At 52.3% G+C, this 27,052-nt stretch overlaps 1 protein-coding gene and 1 pseudogene across 3 annotated transcripts in view; both read left to right on the forward strand.

Moving 5' to 3' along the window:
* Positions 1 to 23,813, forward strand: part of LOC133352333 (peroxisomal targeting signal 1 receptor-like) — a 42,880-nt gene extending 19,067 nt beyond the window's left edge. For all 3 annotated transcript variants that reach the window (XM_061567925.1, XM_061567926.1, XM_061567924.1), the window contains exons 6-13: positions 9,647 to 9,967; positions 13,505 to 13,612; positions 14,929 to 15,066; positions 16,565 to 16,635; positions 16,904 to 17,248; positions 17,668 to 17,830; positions 19,007 to 19,164; positions 20,906 to 23,813. In XM_061567925.1, the coding sequence (XP_061423909.1) occupies positions 9,647 to 9,967; positions 13,505 to 13,612; positions 14,929 to 15,066; positions 16,565 to 16,635; positions 16,904 to 17,248; positions 17,668 to 17,830; positions 19,007 to 19,164; positions 20,906 to 21,104 (1,503 nt within the window). In that variant the 3' untranslated portion in view covers positions 21,105 to 23,813. The remainder of the gene's footprint in view (positions 1 to 9,646; positions 9,968 to 13,504; positions 13,613 to 14,928; positions 15,067 to 16,564; positions 16,636 to 16,903; positions 17,249 to 17,667; positions 17,831 to 19,006; positions 19,165 to 20,905) is intronic.
* Positions 1,377 to 3,290, forward strand: LOC133352345 (large ribosomal subunit protein eL24-like; annotated as a pseudogene).
* Positions 23,814 to 27,052: the final 3,239 nt, after the last annotated feature.

Consider the following 27,052-nt stretch of genomic DNA (forward strand, 5'->3'; position numbering starts at 1 on the left):
GTTGAGGGGCCAGCACCACGCCCGGCCGCCTTTGTCTCTCTCGTGGCGATGTTTACCCACTGCACCAGGTACTCATTTTAGGCTGAGTCCACCAAGGGGAGGCCCCGGACCAGCTCATATAATCGTCACCGGTGTTGATGGCCGTGAACGGGAATCCAACTCGGGTCCGCTGGGTCCATAGCGCATTGTAGCGCGCTAACCGCTGAGCCACCGCTCCCCACGCACAGATCTAAACACCATCTCTGGCCTGTGGACCGCTCAATTGGTGTCCATTTGATCTGTGTGTACGTACGTTGAATATCTTCCGCACCGTACGTAGCCAACCGCGTTGATTGGGGGAAGTTGGTGCGACAGTCGTGGAAATGAATCACAGACGAGGTTTTGCCAAGTCCTAGAATTGGTTCCCAGGTGTTCTGCTCATCTGCCCAGGAAAGGGGCCTCCCCGAGTCTCAAAAGTCAGATTGCAGGAGGAGGATCCTGCTGTAGGATTTTCGCAATCGGTGGCGATGATTTAAGCTAAAAACTAAATTTTTATTATTTTTATTTATTTTAATTTTACCAGGTAAGGCCCCACTGAGCTGTGTATTTCTAGCAGCCAACTACTCTAAACGCGTGATATTGATTTTAAATGTGGAGTGAAAAACCGGAGGACCCGGAGAAAAATCTCTGCGGCCGCGGGGAGAGAAACACTGCAAACTCCAAATATACAGCAGCAGGCGTCAGGGTCGGGGTCGATCCCACGACCTCCTGTATACCAGGCGAGGGAGTTAACATCAATGGAGTGATGTTGCGGTGTCATCTTTCAAATTTGCCACATTTGGACCGTCGCTCCGGCATGCAATGGCCCACTCTTGTGAATGGCATCACGGCATCTTCAGGGTCCACTATTAAGAAGACTCCAAGCATCTTTTTCTGTGGACCCTTTATTTATGGTAAACAAACCCGCAGAATTATCCACCACTCAACCACTCACCTACTCACTGTCTCCACCACTCACCAACTTCAACACTCTATCACGCTACCCACCCCACCATTCACCACCACTCACCCACTCCACGCTACCCACTCATCCACACCACCACTCGTCCACTCCACAACTCACCACTCCACCACCACTCGCTCACATCCACTCCAACATGACACCACTCGTCCAGACAATCACCCACCGACTCACTCTACCACTCACCCACCCACTCTACTACTCACCCACCCACTCACCCACCGACTCACTCTACCACTCACCCACCCACTCCACTACTCACTCACCCACTCACCCACCCACTCCACTACTCACCCACCCACTCACCCACCCACTCCACTACTCACTCACTCCACAACTTACCACTCCACCACCACTCGCTCACATGCACTCCAACATGACACCACACACCCACGCCATCACTCCACCCACGCTACCGCTCGCCCCAGCTGGTATCCGAGTCTGTGCGCTGCCCCTTTAGAGAGCTGACAGAGAGGCACAAATGCATTTTTTATGAATTTTACATTTTCCGCTCCCCCACGATGCCCTCCCACACAGAGCCCTCCCCCCTCACCCCCCTCACCCCCACCCCGCTTCTCTCCCCCCACCCACTCACCCATCCCCACCCTCTCGCTCTTGTTCCGCACAAATTATTAATGCGGGAGCCTTGTCAGTGCGTGTGAGACGCGGGGTCACATCGTGGGATCGGGTTTCTCCTGCCGCACATGCACGCGTGGAGGGGGGGGGAGTTGTGGGGGGCTCGTTTGTTTGGTTTGGTGTCAGGTAGATGTTGATTGAGGGGTGAGTGAGTGTGGGTGAGTGTGGTGTGTGGGTGAGTCTGTGTGGGTGAGTGAGTGTGGGTGAGTGAGTGAGTGTGGGTGATTGTGGGTGAGTGTGGGTGAGTGTGGGTGAGTGTGGTTGAGTGTGAGTGAGTGAGTGTGGGTGAGTGAGTGAGTGAGGGTGAGTGAGTGAGGGTGAGTGAGAGTGTGTGGGTATGTGTGTGTGGGTGAGTGTGAGTGTGTGTGGGTGAGTGAGTGTGGGTGAGTGAGGGTGGGTGAGTGAGTGAGCGTGGGTGAGTGAGTGAGTGTGTTAGAGTTGGTGAGGTCAGGTATTGCACGGGGAGGTGGATATGGATTGGGGGAGTTGCTGCGGGCTGGGGGTTGGTGTGGGGCGAGCGTGGGGGGAGGGGGGGCGGGGTGAGGTTTGGAGTGGGGGGGGGGCAGTTGTAGTCTGGTTCACGGTTGTTGAATGGGAGGGCAATTTATGAATAGTAGGTGGGGTGCTGAATTGGGGGGGGGGCGGTTGTTGAAAGGGGGGGTAGTTACTGGAAGGGGGGGGGGGTAGTCGCTGATCGAGGGAGAGAGTTTGGCGCAGCTGTCCAGGTGTCGCGTTCCACCTGCCGCCACCCGGGCCCTGTGCAGGGTGGGTCCACGTGTCATTTGAGCCCATCCCCCATTTAAAGATCTGAAACTTAATATTATTATACATATACAGTATATTTAATGAATGTTTATTTAAAACACAAGGGGGGGAGGGGGGGGAATGTTCAGGGTCAATTCATTGGGGGGGGTGGGAGCGAGGGCGGGGGGGTCACAAGACGTCTGGACGGGCAGCAGGGCCTCCCCAGGGGCAGTAGCCGGGGCAGGAAGCGGGGACCTCGCCGGGCAGCGGAGCGGCGTCGCCTTCCCCCCCAGCGGCTGGGCCGGGAGGCTTCTGCCCCCTCCCTGGGTTTGACTCCGGGGCTCCCGAGCGGAGAGAGACCGCGGGAGAGAGGCAGAGAGCTCGACGCGGCGGCCATCTCGTCTCGCCGCCGCCATTGAGCTCGAACTGTGCAGTTTCAGTGCACACAAGATCTGCCCAGGTCAAGGGGTCAGATTCGCCCGCGTGGACGGCAAGGTTTCACAGTTCCTCAATGCCGAGTGCGAGTCGGCGTTCCTCTCCGAGCGCAATTCGCGGTAAAGCAACTGGACGGTCCTCAGCAGACGCAGGCACAAGAAGGGCCATCAGGAGGAGGAGGAGGTGTCTAAGAAGAGGTCTCGCCGTGCCGTGAAGACTCAGCGCGCCATCGCAGGCGCCACGCCCTCCGACATCCTCGCCAAGCGCGACCAGAAGATCGAGAGCCGCAAGGGTCAGCGCGAGCAAAACATCCGAGCTGCGAAGAAGGAGGCGAAGAAGGTGAAGGCTGGAACCAAGAAGTCGGCCACAGCTCCTGCCAAGGCTGCAGTTAAGGCTGCCCCCAAGCAGAAAATCGCCAAAACGATGAAGTCGGCAGCTCCCAGAGTGGGGGGCAAACGCTGAGGTCGGGGGGGGGGGGGCAGGACATCCCTCAAAATTACCCCTCCACAGAGTGAACATCATGGAGTTACCATCACCGGGGGTTCATTTTGTTTTGTTGAAAAGAAACAAGTTTGAGTTCTTGAATAAAAAATAGAGAGAGAAAGAGGGAGAGAAAGAGGGAGAGAAAGAGGGAGAGAGCCGCCACCTGCCTCTGCGCTCTTGGCACCAAACATTTGCGATGCGATTGGACGATGCGTAGAGATTCATTTGGTAACGGGTAACCAACCTCAAGTTTATGGCGAATTAGGTTTTCGCGATCAATGTTATCCATCATACAGATTTGTCTGTTTATGTCTTTTCACAATTTTGGCTATCGCCTGATAATGCTGGTTGTTGTTGTTGTTGTTTTATGAGGCTGGTTATTGTTGTTGTTGAGGCTGGTTGTTGTTGATGTTGTTCATGAGGTTATTTGTTGTTGGTGAGGAGGCTGGTTGTTGTTGTTGATGAGGATGGTTGTTGTTGTTGTTGATGAGGCTGGTTGTTGTTGTTGTTGATGAGGCTGGTTGTTGTTGTTGAGGCTGGTTGTTGTTGTTGTTGTTGAGGCTGGTTGTTGTTGTTGTTGTTGATGAGGCTGGTTGTTGATGATGATGATGAGGCTGGTTGTTGTTGTTGTTGATGAGGCTGGTTGTTGTTGTTGTTGATGAGGCTGGTTGTTGTTGTTGTTGATGAGGCTGGTTGTTGTTGTTGTTGATGAGGCTGGTTGTTGTTGTTGTTGTTGATGATGATGAGGCTGGTTGTTGTTGATGAGGCTGGTTGTTGATGAGGCTGGTTGTTGTTGATGATGAGGCTTGTTGTTGTTGTTGATGAGGCTGGTTGTTGTTGTTGATGAGGCTGGTTGTTGTTGTTGTTGATGATGATGAGGCTGGTTGTTGTTGTTGTTGTTGATGATGAGGCTGGTTGTTGTTGATGATGAGGCTGGTTGTTGTTGTTGTTGATGATGATGAGGCTTGTTGTTGTTGTTGTTGATGATGAGGCTGGTTGTTGTTGATGATGAGGCTGGTTGTTGATGAGGCTGGTTGTTGTTGATGATGAGGCTGGTTGTTGATGAGGCTTGTTGTTGTTGTTGTAATTACTGGCAAAACGTCACAGTACTCGATTTGTAAAAGTTGTCGTGGGTTTTACTCTCCAACACACAACCGGTTAGTGCTGTACTAGTGGCGGTGGTGTTGGCGATGGTGGTAGCGGTGGTGATGGTGGCGGTGGTGATGGTGGCAGTGGTGGCTCTGGCGGTGGCAGTAGTGGTGGTGGTAGCGGTGGTGGTAGCAGTGGCGGCGGTTGCGCTGGCAGTAGCAGTGGCGTTGGCGCTGGTGGTGGTGATGGTGGTAGCGGTGGTGATGGTGGTAGCGCTGGCAGTAGCAGTGGCGTTGGCGTTGGCGCTGGTGGTGGTGATGGTGGTAGCGGTGGTGATGGTGGTAGCGGTGGTGATGGTGGTAGCGGTGGTGATGGTGGTAGCGCTGGCAGTAGCAGTGGCAGCGGTGGCAGTGGCGCTGGCGGCCGCTTTCGCGTCGATGCAGAGCGCACGCGGCAGCCGAGAACTGAACGGTGGCAGTGCAACGAAAAATCCTGGCCACCGTAGTTTGAGACCGGATCGCAGGGCAACGTTGTATCACGAGCACGAGGCGAGGATTCGCAAAAAGATCCTCGTCTGTCGCTGTGAAGAATGTCGTTTTACAAAATAAATAAGCATATAATTTGCTTGCTTCCAATCACCCTCCCTCCGAATAAATAAAGAAGCTATGACACATATGTTTACACATCCCATCAGCCACGCCGCCTTCTGGTAGTGCACTGGGACCGGTTTCGACAGTCGGCGTCTCATCAGCAGAGCCGCGGCTCGCTCGAGCCAACGCTGGTGAAACCTACCACAGGTTTATTGGCGAGGACCTCTAAGCTGCTACCAATATCGAGTGACCACCCCTCCCCTACCACCACATCGCCATTGCGGAAGGTGACGACGAAGGGTATCCGTGTTGCCGCTCGCCAGATCCGGCACAGGGTGTCCGAGTGGGCCGCGGCGTTTGCCTCCGTGCCGGCGAGAAGGTGACTCCGTGCCCGCACTCGCACTCAGCCGGGAGGAGGTCGTCGCCAAAGTCCTCTGTGAGACACGCAAGTGGCACGGCCCTCGTGGCCCCCACCACCACGGTGGCGAGGAGATGTGAACTCCCTCGCCTGGTACGCAGGAGGCCGGGGGTTCGATCCCGACCCTGACGCCTGCTGCTGTATATTTGGAGTTTGCGTGTCTCTCATCATCATCACGGTAGCTAGGAGATGTGAACTCCCTCGCCTGGTACGCAGGAGGCCGGGGGTTCGATCCCGACCCTGACGCCTGCTGCTGTATATTTGGAGTTTGCGTGTCTCTCATCATCATCACGGTAGCTAGGAGATGTGAACTCCCTCGCCTGGTGCGCAGGAGGTCGTGGGTTCGATCCCGACTCTGACGATGCCTGCTGTATATTTGGAGTTTGCGTGTCTCTCTCTCTCATCATCATCACGGTGGCTGGGGGATGTGAACTCCCTCGCCTGGTGCGCAGGAGGTCGTGGGTTCGATCCTGACCCTGACGCCTGCTGCTGTATATTTGGAGTTTGCGTGTCTCTCTCTCTCATCACGATGGCTAGGAGATGTTGACTACCTCGCCTGGGATGCAGGGAGTCGTGGGTTCGATCCCGACTCTGACGATGCCTGCTGTATATTTGGAGTTTGCGTGTCTCTCTCTCTGTTCGTGGTTGCGTGGATCTTTCTTCGAGTCTTTCCGGTTTTTTCCACCACATTTATAATCCAACGTCACGCGTTTAGAGTATTTGGTCGCCATAAATGTCTACACGACGATAAGCCACTTCTTTGGGCTGTCATTTGTGGCCACGTCGCTTCTAAAAAAGAGCTACCTGGTAAAATAAACAAACATAGTTTGATTTAGTGATGGTGGCGGGGCGCTGTGGTTCACACTCGTGGCAGGAAATGGGTCCCTGGGTTTGAATCCTGACCCAGGCGCCTCTCTGTGTGGAGTCTGTGTGCTCTTTGTACAATGCTCCCGCTGGTGTGCGCGTGACAACGGTGGATGTGTCGGTGTGTTATTAGTGTCGACTTCATTTGAGATACAGGGTTGTCCATGAAGTCCCGATATAATTTTATTGAAATCGAAGCAATTTATGGGAAGTTATGCGACGATATGATCGGAGGTATATTCATCATTGACATGGAGGCGTTTTGGATTCTAGACGAGCAACGTAGCAATCTCGGCACAGCTCAAATCCTGTAAACTGCATATCGGACACACATTTTGCATCTTGCGAAGTATTTTTTTTTTGCTAGCAACAAACACAATGTCGTAAAATCTTGCAGATCTATAAAACTCTTGGTCGATGCACAGGCCCCCTCCCCACCCCCGTGCAAAAAATTCCAAAGGCGTTAAAATCCAGAGATGGAAGCAGGAGGACTTCTCCACAAATCTGGCTGTCGCCTGATGAAGCTCGTTGTAATTACTGGAGAAACGTCGTAATCGGATAGTAAATGTTGTGGCTTGGCTCTCCAACACGCAACCGGTGTGCTGTACTAGTGACGAATTGCCACGTTCTGTTCACGTGACAAACCTGACTGATTGGCCGTGGCGGGTTTAACGACACATTATATTCACGCAAACTCACCCACGAAAAAAAACTCTCATGGATCTCCAGGGCTTAGTTTGCTGCCATGTCCTCTCCAGCGATTTGGAAAACTTCCATTGAAGGCACTCCCGGCACGATGTTTGTGCAATAACGATGAGTGCCCTCACCATCCCCCCCCCCCCCCCCCGTTTTATTAGACTCTCGATTATCCGCACGCGGTTTATCCGTTTTGAGGGTGAACCGTGCACAGTGACATTTTGGCGTAAAAATGAATAAACTCGTGGATTTTCACCCGAAGCCCAAATTAATCATCTAAAAACAGTTATACAACATTGTTATTCTTGGAAATGTTTACTGCAAGTCACGTGCTTAAACCGAACAAATATGTTACCCCGGTTAATCCGAAATCCACATGATCACCTCTACAGTACAGTAGTTGCCATTTCTTTACAACAGTAGGCGGAGTTTGATTGATGTTGATTGGCGTGGTTCTGCTGCTGTCATCCACTTAGTGGGCTGAGTCTTCTATGCAGGAGCAGGAAAGTGTCACCACTGAGCATGCGCATCGATCAGTCGATCGTTAGTATTTGTTCTAAATCTAAATTGACTTTTTTAATAAAACAACATCAATATGTTCTTGACTACACTGTTTTGCTTTGTTCATTAACGAACGAAATTTTCTTAACTTACACGTAATTTACAGACAAATGTAGTGGTATTTGGCAGAGAGATATGTGGGATAATCGAGTCTAATGTGTAAATATTTAGAACATTAGTCCAATAATATCGACAGGGACTTTATGGATAAGCCTGCATTACACGGATGGTTCCCGTTAAGCAAATTGGCCGGTTATTTTACACGGGAGATCCCGTGGTGCGTGAGCATAGCAGCAACAACAACAACACGAAGAATGAGAACCACCCAAGCACCAGTCCACACACTCACCTACCCACACACTCACCTACCCACACACTCACCTACCAACACACTCACCTACCCACACACTCAGCTACCCACACACTCAGCTACCCACACACTCACCTGCCCACACACTCACCTACCCACACACTGACCTACCCACACACTCACCTGCCCACACACTCACCTGCCCACACACTCACCTACCCACACACTCACCTACCCACACACTCAGCTACCCACACACTCAGCTACCCACACACTCACCTACCCACACACTCAGCTACCCACACACTCACCTACCCACACACTCACCTACCCACACACTCACCTACCAACACACTCACCTACCCACACACTCAGCTACCCACACACTCACCTGCCCACACACTCACCTACCCACACACTCACCTACCAACACACTCACCTACCCACACACTCAGCTACCCACACACTCACCTGCCCACACACTCACCCGTCCACACACCTGCCCACACACTCACTCGTCCACACACCTACCACACACTCACCTGCGCCCACTCACAGCAAGGTCCTCGAGGAGTATTGCACGACTAACAGACAAGGTGTTTAATGGTCGCGTGAGAGTGTGAATGCGAGTGTGTGAGTGTGCGTGAGAGTGTGTGTGCGTGTTTGGGGAGCGGTAGTGTAGCAGTTAGCGCTCTTGCGCTATGTACCTGGCGACTCGGGTTTATTTTCCGTTCATGGCCTACATCAGTGACGATTATCTAAAGCGGTTCTGGGCCTCCCCTAGGTCGACTCAGCCTTAAAAAATTGTAACTGGTGCGATGTGTAAACGTCACCAATAGAGACAAAGGCGGCCGGAGGTGGTGCTAACCACCCACCCCCTCGTGTGCCGTGCTCGGCTTCATAGGAGCTGCTCGCTAAAAGCACTTTCCCCAACAGTCTGTTAATGCTATATGGGGAATGTTTGTCTTTGTGTGTGTGTGGAGTTGTTTTCCTGTTCTGTTTTTCGCAGCATGTGTAGAGGAGTAATGTGGAGGCGTGACGTCAAGTGCGATGACGTCATGTCACGTGACGTCATGTACGCTGGGCGGGGCGATGACGTCATGTCTCATCAGGGTACTTAAGGGGGACTCTGGGACGAAAGCGGGGTCGTTGTGGGAGCCCGGGATAGAGAGCAGTGGAAGAGGCAGCCAGGGGTAGAGTTCAGGGAGTCTGGAGAGAAGCCGGCTGGAGTTGTGGAAGGTGCTGCTCTCCCCGGTCGGCCGGTGTTGGCTGAACCCCCGATCCGACTCGAGGGAGAGAGGCCCTGGAGCGAGCCGAGATAGTAACAGACAGAGTGAAGGTCCGGGTGAAGGACCCAGTGTAGGACCCCTACCCCTGGGGAAGTTAATAAATATCTGGCGCAAGCCCTTAACTGCAGACCTGCCTCCGCGTCGTCATTTGCACCTCCCACATGGATGTAACTTGTAAGCACGTGGAGAAGTGCGGGCTGGGCCTGTGGCAAAGGTGGTAGACCCCACTGCCAGTGCAGCATCGCTGTTGTCGTTTTAACCTGTACACTCACCTGTGTCCACATCCACCTGTGCCCAGTCAGCTACCCACAAACTCCCCTGTGCCCTATCACCTGTCCACACACTTGTGCCCACACACTCACCTGTGCCCACACACTCACCTGTGCCTACTCACCTGTCCACTCACCTGTCCACTCACCTGTGCCCACACATTTGTGCCCACACACCTGCCCACAAACTCACCTGTGTCCAATCACCTGTCCACACACCTGTGCCCACACACACTCGCCTGCCCCCACTCACCCCGCGCAGGTCAGTTCCGGCTCGGAGACGTGGGACGACGCCGTCCCCGGCGAACGGAGCGTGGGGGGCACGGGGAGCGCCGGAGGGGGCACGGGGAGCGCCGGAGGGGGCACGGGGAGCGCCGGGGGGGTCGCGGGGGGCCCCGGGGGGGTCACGGGGGGCCCCGGGGTGGCCACGGGGGCCACCGGTGGGACCACGGGGGCCGCCGGTGGGACCACGGGGTCCGTGAGGAGGAAGAAAGCACCGCAGTGGAACGAGGAGGAGGAGGAGGACGATGGCCACCCCACCTGGGCCCAGGACGAGTTTGAGAAGACAAAGGCGGCCATCGAGGTGAGGATAGGGGCGGGCGGCCGCGGTGGCGACAGGGGGGGGGGGTGTGTGATGATGCAGAGTGAGCGGCGTAGCTATTGAGTCACGCAGACGGTTGCCCAGGTGCGAGGCTACGAAGGGGAAGGGGCTGGGTGGGGGGGGGGAAGTAGAAACTTAGTTTCAAAACTCTCCGTTGCGTTCATCCGGTCTCGTTTGTATTTGTCCGTCTCCCGTCTTCCAGAGTCCCGTTGGTTCCATTCCCTGAGCAAATGTCTGTGAGAGACTCTGGGGGGCGGGGGGCACATTGAGCCTACAGACAATGCCGCCAAACCCTGCCCAGTTTTACGTAGCCACGCCCACTTGACGACTAGCACCGCTCACCCAGCCACACCCACATGTACAGGCACACCCACATGTACAGGCACACCCACATGGGTGTGTACAGGTAGAACACCTTGTGGTTGACGCGATATCCCCTATTGCGTGTTAAACAGAAGCCCTCCTCCTCTCTCTTAACGACGGTAATTGGTTCCACGAAACCGGTCGTCAAGTCATTTGGTTGTTAAGCGAGTGTAGGGAATGCACGTTAAAGGTTTAATAGCATCGAAAGTTATCCATTTTCACCCCAAAAAACGTACTTTATAATATTTAAACGATGTAATCAATGCATAAAGATACTAACAACATGATAAACACGTACTATTAAAATAAATACGGTTGATAAATGCATTAATTCATATTTACTGTACTTGCAACAGCCCGTCGTTAACAGGGGAATGGTCACTAAGCAAAAATATTGGACCCAATGGAGGGACAACACTTCTATACACTATACACTACACTACTATACACTACTATACACTACACTATACACTACACTATACACTACACTATACACTACACTATACACTACACTACTATACACTATACACTACACTATACACTATACTATACACTACACTATACACTACACTATACACTACTATACACTACACTATACACTACACTTCTATACACTATTATACACTACACTACTATACACTATACACCTACACTACTATACACTACACTATACACTACACTTCTATACACTATACACTACACTACTATACACTACACTATACACTACACTTCTATACACTACACTTCTATACACTACTATACACTGCACTACACTACTATACACTTCTATACACTACACTACTATACACTACACTACTATACACTACACTACTACACACTGCACTACACTACTATACACTATACACTACACTACTATACACTACACTATACACTACACTACTATACACTACACTATACACTACTATACACTACACTACTATACACTGCACTACACTACTATACACTACACTTTACACTACACTACTACACACTACACTATACACTACACTTCTATACACTACACTACACTATACACTACACTACACTATACACTACACTTCTATACACTACACCACTATACACTACACTATACACTACACTATACACTACACTATACACTGCACTACACTACTATACACTACACTATACACTACACTATACACTACACTACTATACACTACACTATACACTACACTACTATACACTACACTATACACTACACTACTATACACTACACTATACACTACACTACTATACACTGCACTACACTACTATACACTACACTATACACTACTATACACTGCACTACACTACTATACACTACACTATACACTACACTACTATACACTACACTATACACTACACTTCTATACACTATACACTACACTACTATACACTACACTATACACTACACTTCTATACACTATACACTACACTACTATACACTACACTATACACTACACTACTATACACTACTATACACTGCACTACACTACTATACACTACACTATACACTACTATATACTACACTATACACTACACTAATATACACTACACTATACACTACACTTCTATACACTATTATACACTACAATTCTATACACTACACTACTATACACTACTACACTACACTACTATATACTACACTATACACTACACTATACACTCCACTATATACTACTATACACTACACATCTATACACTACACTACTATACACTACTATACGATACTCTTCACGACACTACAATACACTACTATACACTACACTTTCCACTACTATACACTATACTATATACTACACCATACACGACCCTATACACTACTATACACTACTATACACTAATTATTGGGAAGGCCCGTCGTTAATCGATTAGTCGTTAACAGAGGTGGTCATTAACAGGGGTTCTACTCTATGATACACTACACACTACTATACACGACAATACTATACACTACACCATACACGACACTACTATACACTACACTATACACTACACTACTATACACTACACTATACACTACACTACTATACACTACACTACTATACACTACACTACTATACACTACACTACTATACACTACACTATACACTACACTATACACTACACTACTATACACTACACTATACACTACACTAATATACACTACACTATACACTACACTATACAGTACACATTGGGCTCTGGGGAGGCCCGTCGTGAAGCGATTAGTCGTGAACAGGGGCGGTCGTTAAGAGGGCTTCTGCTGTAGCCCCTCTGCGGGTGTATGTAACCCTGTGTGTGTGTGCACGTGATTACGCGTGTACACCCACGTGTCACGTACACGTGATTACCGTGTACACCCACGTGTCACGTACACGTGATTACCGTGTACACCCACGTGTCACGTACACGTGATTACCGTGTACACCCACGTGTCACGTACACGTGATTACGGGTGTACACCCACGTGTCACGTACACGTGTTTACCGTGTACACACACGTGTCACGTACACGTGATTACCGTGTACACACACGTGTCACGTACACGTGTTTACCGTGTACACACACGTGTCACGTACACGTGATTACGCGTGTAGACCCACGTGTGACGTACACTCTGCCCGCGTGCTGCTGGCTGGACGAGACCGCGAGAGGTGGCGGCGGCTCGGGGAGGCTCTCATCCAGCAGTGGATCGACCATGGACGACTGATGACGATTGTCAATTGTGTGGGGAGCGGTGGTGTAGTTGCTGTTAGCGCGCGGCGCTACGAACCCGGCGACCCGAGTTCGATTCCCGCTCACGGGTTAACACGAGTTGAGAATTATTATCTGAACTGGTCCTGGGCCTCCCCTAGGTCGACTCAGCCTCAAATGAGTACCTGATGGGGTGTGTAGTAAAACAAATCATCCCCACTGGGGGAGACAAGGGCGGCCGGGCGTGGTGTGCCGGCCACCCACCCCGTCGTGTGTCGTACTTGCTTTCATAGGTGCTGCTCGCTAACAGCACTTGCCCCGACAGTCTGTTGATGGCTACACGGCAGTGGTAGTGGCGGGTGGTGGTGGCGGTGGGGGCGGCGGTGGTGGTGGCGGTGGTGGTGGCGGTGGGGGCGGCGGTGGTGGTGGCGGTGGGGGCGGTGGTGGTGGTGGTGGCGGTGATCTTTGTCTTTGTGTAGGCGGACGTGGCGTTCTGGGACAAGCTCCAGGCCGAGTGGGAGGAGATGGCCATGCGAGAGACGGACACCTCCTACCCCTGGGTCCAGGATCCTGGGGGGGCCGGCAAGGTGGGTGGTTGGGGAGATGGGGGCAGGTTGGGGTCACCTCGTTAGCCTGACGAGACTGGTGGTGGAGACCCTCCGTGTTGTGGTTGCTGCTGCTGCTGCTGAGCGGTAGCGCAGCAGCAGCGGTTGGCGCTCTCCAATTAGCGCAGCCGTGCGACGCGAGTTCCCCGCTCGCGACGACGGTGGCGGTGGTGGGGGGAGGGCGGGGGGCAGCTCCCGTAGGTGCACGCAGTCTCAAACGAGTCCCTGGCGTGTATAAACAGCAGGGAAGACAAAGGCGGCCGGGCGCAGCGACGCCGCCACTCAGAGCTGGATGAAGGTTTTTGAGGGACCCTGTCTCGTCGGCCTTCAGTAATGACTCTCTAGAGAGTTGGCGGTGCTGCTCCTTGCCACGAGCGCCGCTGTCACTCCGCGGTGCTTCGTCAAGCCGCTGGACAGACGTCGTCACTGCCGATGCCTTCATTCTGTGGCCCAGTGGTGCTTCACCTTCAGGAGTTGTTGTGCTTACGTGCCGGTGCTTAATTTGTGTTTTTGATGACTTACCTTCTAAAAAACAATCTGGCCATGTCTCGCACCCCCTAGAAAAAGCATCACGCACCCCCAGGGAGTGCGTGGAGCACCCCAGGTTAAGAAGAATCACCACTGGTGTAGTCCGTGCCCTCATTCGATGGGAGCGCGCTGTGTGCCGCAGATAAACAGATTTAATTTGAAACACTGTGGCCTATCCTTGCAGTGTACATATATTTATTCGAGAAGATATCTAAAAAACAGAAAAATAACGTGGTCACATTTTTTTTCTTTCGTAGGCCCTATTAGTTTCCCATAGGCGCTAGGCGCAGTGCCTACTGTGGTCGATTCGTTATAATCGGGCCGCTGCGGCCACCGACCCACCCCTCGTGCGCCGTGCACAGCCTTCAAAGGCGCTCGCGAGCAGCACTGGCCCGCAACGGAACTGCGAGAGGCGACGCGGTGGTGGTCAGGGGGTGAAGCGGGTTGTGGGGGGGGAGGTGGAGGGGAGCGGTGGTGCAGCGGTTAGCGCTACGCTGCGCTATGATTCGCGCTGACGGCCGACGCCAGTGACGATTATCTGAACCGGTCCTGGGCCTCCCCCAGGTCGACTCGGCCTCAAATGAGCACCTGGTGTGGTGCGTAAACATGGCCGGGCGTGGTGCTGGCCACCTCCCCCCCTGCGTGTGGCGGCCTTCACAGGTGCTACTCGCTAACAGCACTTGCCCCAACGGTCTGTTGAGGCTACACGGGGGACCTTTGCCTTCATCATTGCGTTGCCCCCCCCCCCCCCCCGCCCCCCCCCCCCGCAGGTGCCCGGGCGAGGGAATCCGTTTGCGGAGGAGGCGCGGGCGATGGAGGAGGGGCTGCGCTCCCTGCGGGAGGGAGACCTCTCAACCGCCGTGCTCCTCTTCGAGGCGGCTGCCACTCAGGACCCGGCCAACGCAGAGGTTCACCGACATGAACCCCACTCCTCCTCCTCCCCCTCCCTAATAATCATCATCATCATCGTCGTCGTCGTCGTCACCATCAGCAGGGTCCTGGCGACGCGGCGTCCATGCCACCGCCCGTTGCTGGAGGTGTCGCGGTTCGGGCTCGGGCAGCCCGCCTGGCCGCCCTGGTTAATGCTGCGGCGGGGGTTCTGTATTAATGCCGCGGAATGATGAGCAGCCGCCGTCGGCTTCACTCGCGGCAGACGGCAAAAAAAAAACAAAAGATGCCCTTGTGTGCCGGCATCACAGTCCAAGGCAGTCGCCCTCCAACAACAACAGAGGGCGGAGGAGCGACGCTCACAAAAACGAGCGGAGCGTCGGGTGGCTAAAGCACAGCAAGTTGGCACAGTAGGCGGCACAGGTGGTGCATCAGCCAGTTATCTCAGTCAGTCTATCCGTGGCACCTGCTGGGTCTGCTCCGTGACCTGCCAGCGGGCGTTCAACACTTCACATGGCCTCAACGTGCACATAGCCTGGCACGAGCGCGGTGGTGACGTCACCGCCACTTAGTGGCGAATGGCAGTTGTTGTGGTCTGTGTGTCAGTGTGTGTGGTCTGTGTGTCAGTGTGTGTGGTCTGTGTGTCAGTGTGTGTGGTCTGTGTGTCAGTGTGTGTGGTCTGTGTGTCAGTGTGTGTGGTCTGTGTGTCAGTGTGTGTGTCTGTGTGTCAGTGTGTGTGTCTGTGTGTCAGTGTGTGTGGTCTGTGTGTCAGTGTGTGTCAGTGTGTGTGGTCTGTGTGTCAGTGTGTGTGTCAGTGTGTGTGGTCTGTGTGGGGAGCGGTAGTGTAGCGGTTAGCGCGCTGCGCTATGAACCTGGCGACCCGGGTTCGATTCCCGCTCACGGCTAACACCAGTGACGATTATCTGAACCGGTCCTGGGCCTCCCCTAGGTCGACTCAGCCTTAAATGAGTACCTGGTGCGGTGTGTAAACATCGCCACTAGGGAGACAAAGGCGGTCGGGCGTGGTGCTGGCCACCCACCCCCTCGTGTACCGTTCCGGCCTTCATAGGTGCTCGCTAACAGCACTTGCCCCTACAGTCTGTTCAGGCTATACGGGGGATCTTTGTCTTTATCTTTGGTCTGTGTGTCAGTGTGTGTCAGTGTGTGTGGTCTGTGTGTCAGTGTGTGTGGTCTGTGTGTCAGTGTGTGTGTCAACTTGTAGGGAGCGGTCGTGTAGCGGCTAGCGCACTGTGCTATGAACCCCACATCCCACGTTCAATTTCAACACCGGTGACAATTGTCTAAACTGGACTTGGGCCTCCCCTAGGTCGACTCAGCCTCAAATGAGTACTTGGTGCAGTGTGTAAACATCGCCACTCGGGAGACAAAAGTGGTGCTGGCTACCTACCCTCGTGTTCAGTGCCGGCTTTCATTAGATGCTCGCTCACAGCACTTGCCTTTGCGGCCTGTTGAGGCTCCACAGCGGGTGAGATCTTTGTCTTTGTGTGCGTGCGTCAGGCGTGGCAGTACCTGGGAACGACACTTGCGGAGAACGAGCAGGACCCAGCCGCCATCACGGCCCTGCAAAGGTCGGTTACCCTGGGGTCACGGATACTCTGATGGGATCAGAGATACTCAGTTGGGGTTACGCCATTCATTTCCATCGGTTGTTATAATTGACGATATCAACATAATATTTTCCTCATTTATTAAAAAAAAACGTTATTTCTGCAATGACATTTTCGGAGGGGGTGGGAAAAAACTAAAACTTATGTTGCTGCAACTTTGGCGAAAGGGCGTAACCTGCAACCTGCAACCTTCACGTCTCCACCTCCTCCTCCCGCTCTGCTCCCCCAGGTGCCTGGAGCTGCAGCCCAACAACCTGACGGCCCTGCTGGCGCTGGCCGTGAGCCTCACCAACGAGTCGTGCCAGCCGCAGGCGTGCGAGAGCCTGCGCGCCTGGCTGCTCGCTCACCCGCTCTACGGTGCCACGCCGGCGGCGCCGCCGGCGGCACCGCCGGCACCGCTGGCTCCGCCGGCGCCTCTGGCACCGCTGGCACCGCCGGCACCGCCGGCGCCCGTGCGCAATGCGGGGGGAGATGCTGCGGGGGAGAGGCCAGCGCCGGGCGGAGACGCGGTCGCCACCAGCACCACCGCCACCACCGCCGCCGCCACCACGCAGCCCGCGCAGCCGGTGCCAGAGTGAGTTCTCACTCTCCCTCTCTCTCTGGGGGGGGGGGGGGGGGGGGTTTGGTGATGTTGGTGGTGGTGATTTTGGTGGTGTTTTCCCGTATTGTGAGAGACATTGATGATGTGCCTACCAGCGACAATTACATTAATAATCACTCTGTGTGGATGTTAAGTAGATGTGATTACACTGGTAATGCGAACAAAGAAGGTGCCAACGATGACACTGATGATGCTGATGACACGGAGGATGATGCTGATGATAACGCTGATGATGACGGTGCTGATGATGACACTGATGGCGATGCTGATAGTGCCGATGATGGTGCTGATAATTGCCGGTGACGGTGCCGATGACGCTGATGACGGTGGCGATGACAATACTGATGGTATCCGTGACGACGCTGGTGACGCCGCGCGCTTCCTCCGCGCAGCCTCCTGCGCGAGGTGAAGGCGCTCTTCCTGCTCGCCGCCCGCGATGGCCGCGCCCCCCGTGACCCCGACCTGCAGACGGCGCTCGGGGTCATCTTCAACCTGAGCGGGGAGTACGAGCGAGCCGTCGAGTGCTTCACCCACGCCGTGCACGCTCGCCCCGAGGTGCGTACTCGGCTGCGGCAGCAGCACGGCGCCGCGTACTCACGGCGGGGGTGAGAACTCACTCCGGCGGGTACTTCTGGTGGCGTGCGCTCTTTGCGGGTGTATTCACGGCAACGTGTACTTATGGCGGTGAGTATTCACGGCGGCGAGTACTTACGGCGGCGTGCCGCTCATTGCGGGCGTACTCGGGTTCGTCAAAGACAACCGGTCAACCGGGAACCGTTCTCAGAATCGACTAGCGCTTACAAAAGGCCAGGATCCCGGTCACCCGTCTCCCAGCGGAACGTTGGAAAGGAACACGCTGACTGGCTCGCGCGGCCACACAAACCTGCACGCCCCCCCCTCCGTCACTGTGACGTTACATTTGCCCTCACTTCTCCAGTTTATAAGGCAGAGGTGCAGCCCTGCAAGTGCTCACTCATGCCAATGCCGACGTAAAGGGCCTCTACTAGATGGAGCTCTTAAGTGGTGGTTCTGTTGGTCTACTCTTCCACGCTGCCGAGATGTCCTCAAAGAGGTAGGGGTAACTCACACTTTACCTGACTGCGCACGCACACACACACACACGCGCGCACACACCAACAACCGCCATTCGCCACTAAGTAGCGGTGACATCACCACGACGCTTCTGCCAGGCTATGTGCACGTTGAGGCCACGTGAAGTGTCGAAAGTCCGCTGGCAGGAGGTCACGGGGCAGACCCAGGTGCCACGGGTCGACTGACTGAGATGAGTGGCTGTTGCACCACCTGTGCCCCCTACTGTGCCAACTTGCTCACTGATGAGACTTTGTCCAGATCTTTCAAGGATTTGTGAGCTTCTCGCACAATCCAGCCTGGTTAAGCCCAGGATGGATCGTAGGCAGGCCAGCTTAAATGTTTCTAACCGGCGGAGATGTTCCATTTGGGGTGTTCACATTTCGCAAGCGTAGAGAAGGGAGGGAATGACCGTGGCCGAGAAGACCTGAAGCGCACACACGCTCGCACACACGCATGCACACACGCATGCACACACACACGCACACACACACGCACACGGCCGTGTGTGCGTACGCGACCCGAGTGGCTGCCTGTAGTGGAGAGGCACTTCAGCCAGCAGCGGCGCGATTAGGAAATTGCAGGGCTGCGCCTTTACTACAGGGTGTGGGCTCCCCCCCCCCCCCCCCCCACCCCACACAGGATCACCTGCTGTGGAACAAGCTGGGGGCGTCGCTGGCGAACGGGAGCCGCAGCGAGGAGGCGGTGGAGGCTTACTACCACGCGCTGGCGCTGCAGCCCGGATACGTGCGCTCCTGGTACAACCTGGGCGTCAGCTGGCTCAACATGGGCGCCTACAGGTCAAGCCGCCCCCCCCCCCAGCCCCGCCGCTCCACACCCACCACAACCATCCCCACCGCAAAGATAGAGACCGCCCCCCCCCTCACCGTTGACTTGTACACAGCGCGCCGGGTACTAATTTAAGGCCCAGTTGACCCAGGAGGTGGGGGGGGGTCCCGAGTGCGACGACTTTCAACGAGTAGCGCACCGTCGCACGCCATCGTAGACAGTGCCAGATTGTCCGAGTAGCACAAGTAGCTGGATATGTAGCTATGGGCCCCGCACTTTGAAGGGCCCCACGCTCAATGCTTTCAAGCTATCAATTCCGGTTCAGTGATTCTGCACATGCTCTATTACTATAGTACTATACCGCCTTCAACATTTATGAACGACTGGGTGTTTAAGGTTAGCGATTTGTCATTATCTGGCTGTATAGCAAATAGAAAAAATATACAATTACTTTACTGTGCAAGTAAAAAATGTGTGTGTTTAAAATATTTACGTGTTATTTATTTATTTAGGGCCCCTTTATAACATCACGCTACAGGCTCCGCACTACCTTAATCCGGCACTGGTCGTAGAGACACCGACTCTTGGGAACCGCAGACGAGCAGGAAGGTTGCCGCGTGGATCAGCTGGCGCCAACACTGTGCCCAAGCTCTGCCGTCCTCTGTCACGTCAGTGGTTCTCAGCCTGGCTTGGCGATTGCATGACCCCCTCGTTCAAATTTGTTTTAAACCGAGTAACTCCCTTGGCCTAACCCAACGTGGTTCTGAGGAAATAAATGTACGAATTTTATCCATACTACAGGTTTTATTTTGGCTTAGATCCACGTAAATATATACTTGAACCAATTGTCCATTGTGTAAGGTATCATCATCCTAACTAGCGAGTTAGTAACTGCAAGCGAGCGGACGCTCTGCGTGCGTGGCGTCATTCGATCACGCTCACCGGTTACTCTTGGAAACCCGCGTTGTATTACGATCAATGAGTTTATAAACGTCTTTTATATTGTTCTAGATGACCATGTAGATTACACTTTTATTAGTTATTTTATCTTGGCAGATTCACACAACGTGATTATTCGCCAACGATATAGTTTCACACAATTATAAGTCGCCTCACGTAGCCCCCCTGGGACATTGCCACGTGTACCCCCCAGGGCACCGCATACTCCCGGTTGAGAAGCCACTGCTCTATGTGTTAAGGAGTTACCGGCTACTTAATGAGTTTTAACGTACGGGAGGAAGACAAAGACCTCCCGGAGAAAATCCATGCGTGCGAGTTCGATTGCTGCTCGCGTCTAACTTTACAACTTTTGCGTCGATTATCTGAACCGTCCGTGGGCCTTTCTCTAGGGTCGACTGGGCCTTAAATGAGTACCAGTTATGCAGTCTGGCTCAGGCATCATCACTGGGGGAGACAAAGGGGCAATCGGCCGTGGCGCTGGCCGCACCACCCACTCGTGTGCCATGCGGGCCTTCATAGCTGCTCGCCAACAGCGCTCGCAACGACGGCCTGGCAAAGGCTACGCGCAGGGGGGGGAGATATTACAACGGCATTTAACAGTTTCACATTGCAACGCCGTTCTTGTAAACGTGAATCTCACGTTCGCCGATGAACCCGCAGACAAAGCCGAAAGGCGGCCGCGGCGGCGGCAGCAGCAGCCAGAACCCAACGCTGACCAATGATTGCCCAAGCTCTGCGGTCCTCCGTTGACAGCAGCCCGCCTTTGCCTGTGGTCGTGACCCTCGGGTGCAGGGAGGCGGTGGCGGACCTGCTCGAGGCGCTGGTCAAGCAGCACAAGAGCCTCGGGAGACGGCGCGAGGGGGCCGCGATGTCCGACAACATCTGGGCGGCGCTGCGCCTGGCGCTCAGCGGCATGGGCGAAGTGGAGCTGTGCCGCGCGGCGGATGCCCGCGACGTGCAGACGCTCATACAGGCGTTCACGCAGCACTGACGGCGGCGGCGGTGCCGGCCCTGCTACGGGCGGCGGCGACAACAGGACCGCGACGCTTACAACTTCAGACTTGGGACCAGGCGCTCGTATGGGCATTCAAGCAGCACTGACGTGATGCCAGCCGGGTGCGGGCAGTGACCTCGTACAGGCGGCGGCGAGGTCAGCGCTTGAGACGAGGCGCCCATACGCAGGTGGTTGGTGACGTCAGTACTGTGAGGCGACAACTTCAGACCAGGCCCCCATACAGGCATCCATGCGCCACTCGTGATGGGCGCCAGGAGGCTCATAGAGGCAACGGTGAAATTAGGACTGTGACGTTACAACTTCAGACAGGATGCTTGTACAGGCGTCGGTGATGTTAAATGACAAAAACACTCGCACAGACGAAAGTGACTTGAAGATGTCCATGCGGGCAATGGTCAAGTCGAGACTTGAGCCAAGCTATTGACATTCGCAGGTAGTGCGAATAACCACACATACTGGCAGCAGTAGCATTTGGAATCTCATACAAGCATCCACCACGTCTCGTATATATGTTGATCTGATGACTGCTCCTCATACTGGCAGCAGAGCCGCGCTCCTACGGGCGTTTGTTTTACTACGGATGAAAATCACCACCGATGTTAACTTCAACTTAACTCATTCATCCACAGGAGAGCCTCCTGAGTCTCAAGACTCTCAGGGGGGTCCTGCCGTTGGGATGTTGGGCCCCCCCCGATTCCCTTTTTTACTCACGTTTTAGTTTTGTGTGGGAGAAAACCGGAGACTCCGGAGAAACCCCACCACACTGAAAGGAAAGCAATTACAAATGTCCGTAATGGGTTCACGAATCCGCTTGCAGGGGTCAGGGTTAATCATTTTCGTTGCGCATTGCCAGTGAGCACCAACTCTGTTCGCTGCGTGCGACCGCGACATCAGTGGCGTGGCTCGAGTTCTGCGGTGGTAAAGCCAACCTGGCGCCTCCTGAGCCATGCCGTGCTGGCTCGGCACGGCTCAGTTGTTCAGTGGAAAAAGATAAAACGCGTATCCGAGTCAGCGGGGACCAATTGACCAATGTTGACTTTCCACCAGGTGCTCCACTCTTTATTGGTCCTGGAGGGATGATGATGATTGGCCAAGGCAAACCATGGCTAGGAAATGTAACTTACGACCGTGTGAATGCTCTGACCACATTATATACCAGGCCTGATCTATATAACAGGGTATAAACACAAATCTGCCCCATTTATCCCAAAAAATGTAAAATGTGTTAACTGAAGCCTTCTGTGTCTTTGTGGGTGTTAGATGGAGAGAGCGTGGGGTCATCTTCAACTCACATGAACTGAACCACGAGGGGAGGGGGAAGGTGGCCTTTCCTCTTTGTCAGGAACCCCGATCAACTCTTGATTATTTTGGGTAATCAGCGAGAACGGTGGCCCGGAGATAGTATAAAAATGAGAATGTCGGATAAGATAGATAGTATAAAAAGTAAACACACGCACGGTACATTCGCGACCGAGATAATTCGGCCACCCATAAATTGATCGATGGAGAGTTTTGACGGTGAATATCCGGAGCTGTGATCGCAGGCTCGGACGTAGCTTGAAGCTTCATTGATGAGAAACGAGCGTTCAAAAGTTACTCCGACCCGCAGTGTAGCTTTTGTGGCATTACACCGTGGCATCGCTGCTCTTCAAGCGGGGCGCCGTTCACTTCCACTTACCAAGACTTCGAGGGATTCGGTGCCAGTGCGGTGGCACTTGTCGCCCATCTCGGGATTTTCCTGCTCGCCAAACCCCTCCAAACCACCCCCCCCCCCATTTGCCTTAACACGGCCACCTCCCAGCATGCAGCTCCCAGCATATTTGCATTGCCAGCTTCTCGCAAACGCACGGGCGCTTCGCTTCGTGGCCTGTAGTGCTGGCCTCCCACAATGCGGCACCTGCGTAAAGTCGAGTGGGTTACCGCAGCCGTGTCGCTAAAAGGGCGGTGGGGAGGGTGGGGGGGATCAACGTCCCGCTCTGCGATCGTGACCAATTCTTCCGTTTCTCATCAATGGAGAAGCAGCGGCATGGCCCGGACTTTGCGACAGTCCGGGCCTATGCCGCTGCAAATGAGCACGCAGCTATGAAGCACCGGCCGTGCATTTTTGGAACCGACAAATCTCCGCACCGGGATGCCGGTCCCCGTACCAACGAGACAAGTAAAAAAAAAAACTTATAAAACCAAGCCGCCACCCCCCCCCCCCCCGCCTTGAGCTGTAGTTTGCCCGCGACCTCCTCTTCTAGTTACGGATGTGGTTCTGGCCCTTGTGCGCCCGTACCGGCCTCTATAGATGCTCGCCAACAGCGCTTGCCTCAACAGTCTTATTAACGGCTGCACAGGTCAACTGTCTTGTCCTATGTGGCCCTCGGCAAAGGACAAACTTGGCCACCCCTGCCCAAAGCCATCTTTGTCATAACAAGATTGGCCATAGTGGGCCGCACGGGCGGCCGGTGGGAGGGATGGGGGGGCCACTGTAGGCCGCAGGTAATCGCTATTGCTGCTGTTAACCTTCCAAACCCCTATCGTGTGCGGTGTGCTCTTCCAAAATGCACTTTGTTATCGTCTTAGGACACCTCAAGAGAAATGTATCATTTTGCTGTAATAATCTCTTAATCAACTGTGTGCAATAATATATTCTAAAGTGGAAAATGTATAACGTATAAAATAAACCCTCGAGCAACTGAAGGGGTGTGCTATTTTGTAAAAGTGTATTCTACCAGGGTCGGATGAAGGTTCTTGTAGGCCCTAGGCACTTCTATTTCATAGGCCTTCAGTGCTAACTCTCTAGAGTTGGTGCTGCTGCCCCATGTCACTACCGCCACTCGCTTGTTTCACGCCTACTTCGCCCAGCCGCTGGACAGACGTCGTTACCGACACGTTCATTATTTAGTCGGTGCCCTCATTCGATGGCAGCGTGCTGTGTGCCGCAGATTTTATTTGAAATTATTGCAAAAAGAAACAAGGCAAGCCTAAAGATATTATAAGCAAAAATGTTTTCAACAATTGTTTACTCTGATTATATATAAATTCGGATGACTTAGCTTTTAAAGGATGCCGTTCATTTTCATCGATAACAAATTCAACGTTCTGGCAGGACGACCGCGTGGTGAGCGCCATGTTGCTTTACTTTCGTTGAAGCTTAAAGATGAATATTCTTTGGGTCTTTCGGTAAAGTCACGTAGAACAAAACAATGTAAGATTTGTTTGACTTCTTTTAGGTGTAATATTCCTTACTTACGAGTCAACGACTTGTTACCACTGCAAAAGAGATTGCAACGAGCAGCCAACAAATTGTGGCAAAAAGAATGAATACATTGTCAGAATTACTGCATATAACCCTCTTCTTGGTTCTTTCGGTAAAGTCACGTAGAAGGGAAGTAATAAAATAATAAAAATAAAACATAATAAAATAATTCTCACGACGTTTCGGCCACAACGCAAGCAGCCGTCCTCAAGTGAAGAATGAAACACCACCAAGCTTGGAGCGTATATTTAAGCTGGGTTGGAGGGGGGGAGGTGGGAAGAAGAGCGCCTAGACAAAATAATTTGCATATCAAGAGGGATTTAGCATATGGAAAATGCGTAGGAGGTGGGCGGGGGGGGTTTCAAATTAATATTATGCCCGTGCATTATGCAGGATTAGCAGCATCAAAGGGAGGGGGAAGGGGGGTAGCATTAACAAAGGAAAGGAATGTTAATAGTATGTAGCTGCAGTTGCTAAACAACCACGTAAAAAACTAAAGTATAAACTACATAGCATCATCAGTATACTTACTATACTCTAATAATAAACTGAGTTACTAACAGTAAGTAATACATTACAATTCTACGTCGTAAAAATTATATAATATGCTTCCATTTAAACTTTGTTCTCTTACATCACACGAGTCTACACCGTACTATATACTGCCATAGACAAACCCAACATTAAATTATATACTGTATTTCTATAAACCACCTTATACATTTTAATATAACACTGTATTATTCTACCCACCCTAATGTGTATGTTTACTATACAATTACGATACTATATATTACTTTGTACATTGTATTAAGCATATAAATGTTATACTATTTGTTATTATACGCTGCACCATTGACCGTCGTGTCAATGGGTGAGTCGTGGGGGAAAACTTGCAGCGGAGCAAAGAATCCATTCCCTGCGGAGAATACAATGCCAGTGAGTGGAACGCGGTCTGAAAGTCACCGTAAACGTGAACACAATCAGTTAAGATCCGAAATGGTTTATTACGTCCTGCCAATGATTGCTAAGCCAGAATCCATCTTCTCGGTTGAAATTGTCTCTGTGTTTGTATATGTGGATCGCCTAATGAACGAATCTCTCATGATAGCCAGATGGCTTGCAGAGAACCTCTGTCTTGGAGAAGTCAATGTCATGTGAGCCCACTGAGTTGTAACAGTGGTCTGCCACGGCTGAGGTGTTTGTCCTACCGTGTTTCAGGTCTGCTTTATGTTCACGGATGCGGTCCGAGACATATCGTTTGGTTTCTCCAATGTAACTGCTACCACAGAGGCAACTTAATTTGTAGACGCCAGGGTACTGTATGTCTGGAACCACATCTTTTACAGACGGGACCAGATCACGGATTTTATGTACTGTGTTGAATCGGACCTGGATCTTGTGTTTAATCAGGATTTTTGAGATATTTTTTGTGACCCCAGCAATGTAGGGTAAGGTGATGGTCTTGAAAGGCTCCTCAACAGGATCCTTCTTGATGGTTGGAGTGATGGCTTTGCGGATTGTGTAGTCAGAGTAACCATTAGCCTTAAGAGCTTGGCGTACGTGTTTGAGTTCACTGGCAATGTGTTCCTGGTCGGAGATGCATTGGGCTCTATGGTATAGAGTCTTGATGAGGGAATTCTTCTGGGATGGATGGTGGTGGGAATCCGGTTTTAGGTAAGCATCCGTATGGGTGGCTTTCCTGTAGACAGAGTGGCTCATTGAACCATCAGGTCTCCTTTTAATTAGGACATCCAAAAAGGGTAGCTTGCCATCTTTTTCGACTTCCATGGTGAATCTGATGGCTGGGTGTATGGAATTGATGTGGTCGAGAAATTGGTCTAGAGCAGGCCGGCCATGTGGCCAGATGACAAAAGTATCGTCTACGTACCTCTTCCACCCACCTCCTACGCATTTTCCATATGCTAAATTCCTCTTGATATGCAAATTATTGTGTCTAGGCGCTCTTCTTCCCACCTCCCCCCCTCCAACCCAGCTTAAATATACGCTCCAAGCTTGGTGGTGTTTCATTCTTCACCTGAGGACGGCTGCTTGCGTTGTGGCCGAAACGTCGTGAGAATTATTTTATTATGTTTTATTTTTATTATTTTATTACTTCCCTTCTACGTGACTTTACCGAAAGAACCAAGAAGATGAATCCCTGCAGTCACGAAAGGTTTAAATCGAAATTTACTGCATATAAGTTGCCATATTTCCCCAGTTTACCTTAGAAGCGGCAGGGACTCGGGCTACTTGGCTATTTTTGGTTAAATTAGAAGAAAAAAATTGCGCATTAGGTTTATACTTTAAATTCTAGTATCATTGCATTTTTCCTTTCTTAGTAGTCTCTTATATTCCTGTTCAGTCTAGCTGTGCAGATTGTAATTGGCTCCTCGCTTTGTGCGTTTATTTAAAATAATTTACTCATGTAATTTCCTCCACTGAAAATTTGCTATATTTTTGAGAATGTAGTATGTTTTAATTTGAGGTGATCCCACCCTTCAGTCATCCAATGTCAGATGGACATAAAATAAAGCCTGAATCAGAACACGAGAAGATGCAGAACAAGAAAAAAAGCATGAAGCATTGAAATAGATCAAGGGATCTATTCTAAAAGTTCATGAACAAGGATGTGAAAAGTGATAGTTCAAAGCTCCATTGGAATCATCACCATTAATAC

Source organism: Lethenteron reissneri, chromosome 40 (genome assembly GCF_015708825.2).
Source record: "Lethenteron reissneri isolate LAM-NWPU_2019-01 chromosome 40, ASM1570882v1, whole genome shotgun sequence".
Classification (NCBI taxonomy): Eukaryota; Metazoa; Chordata; class Hyperoartia; order Petromyzontiformes; family Petromyzontidae; genus Lethenteron; species Lethenteron reissneri.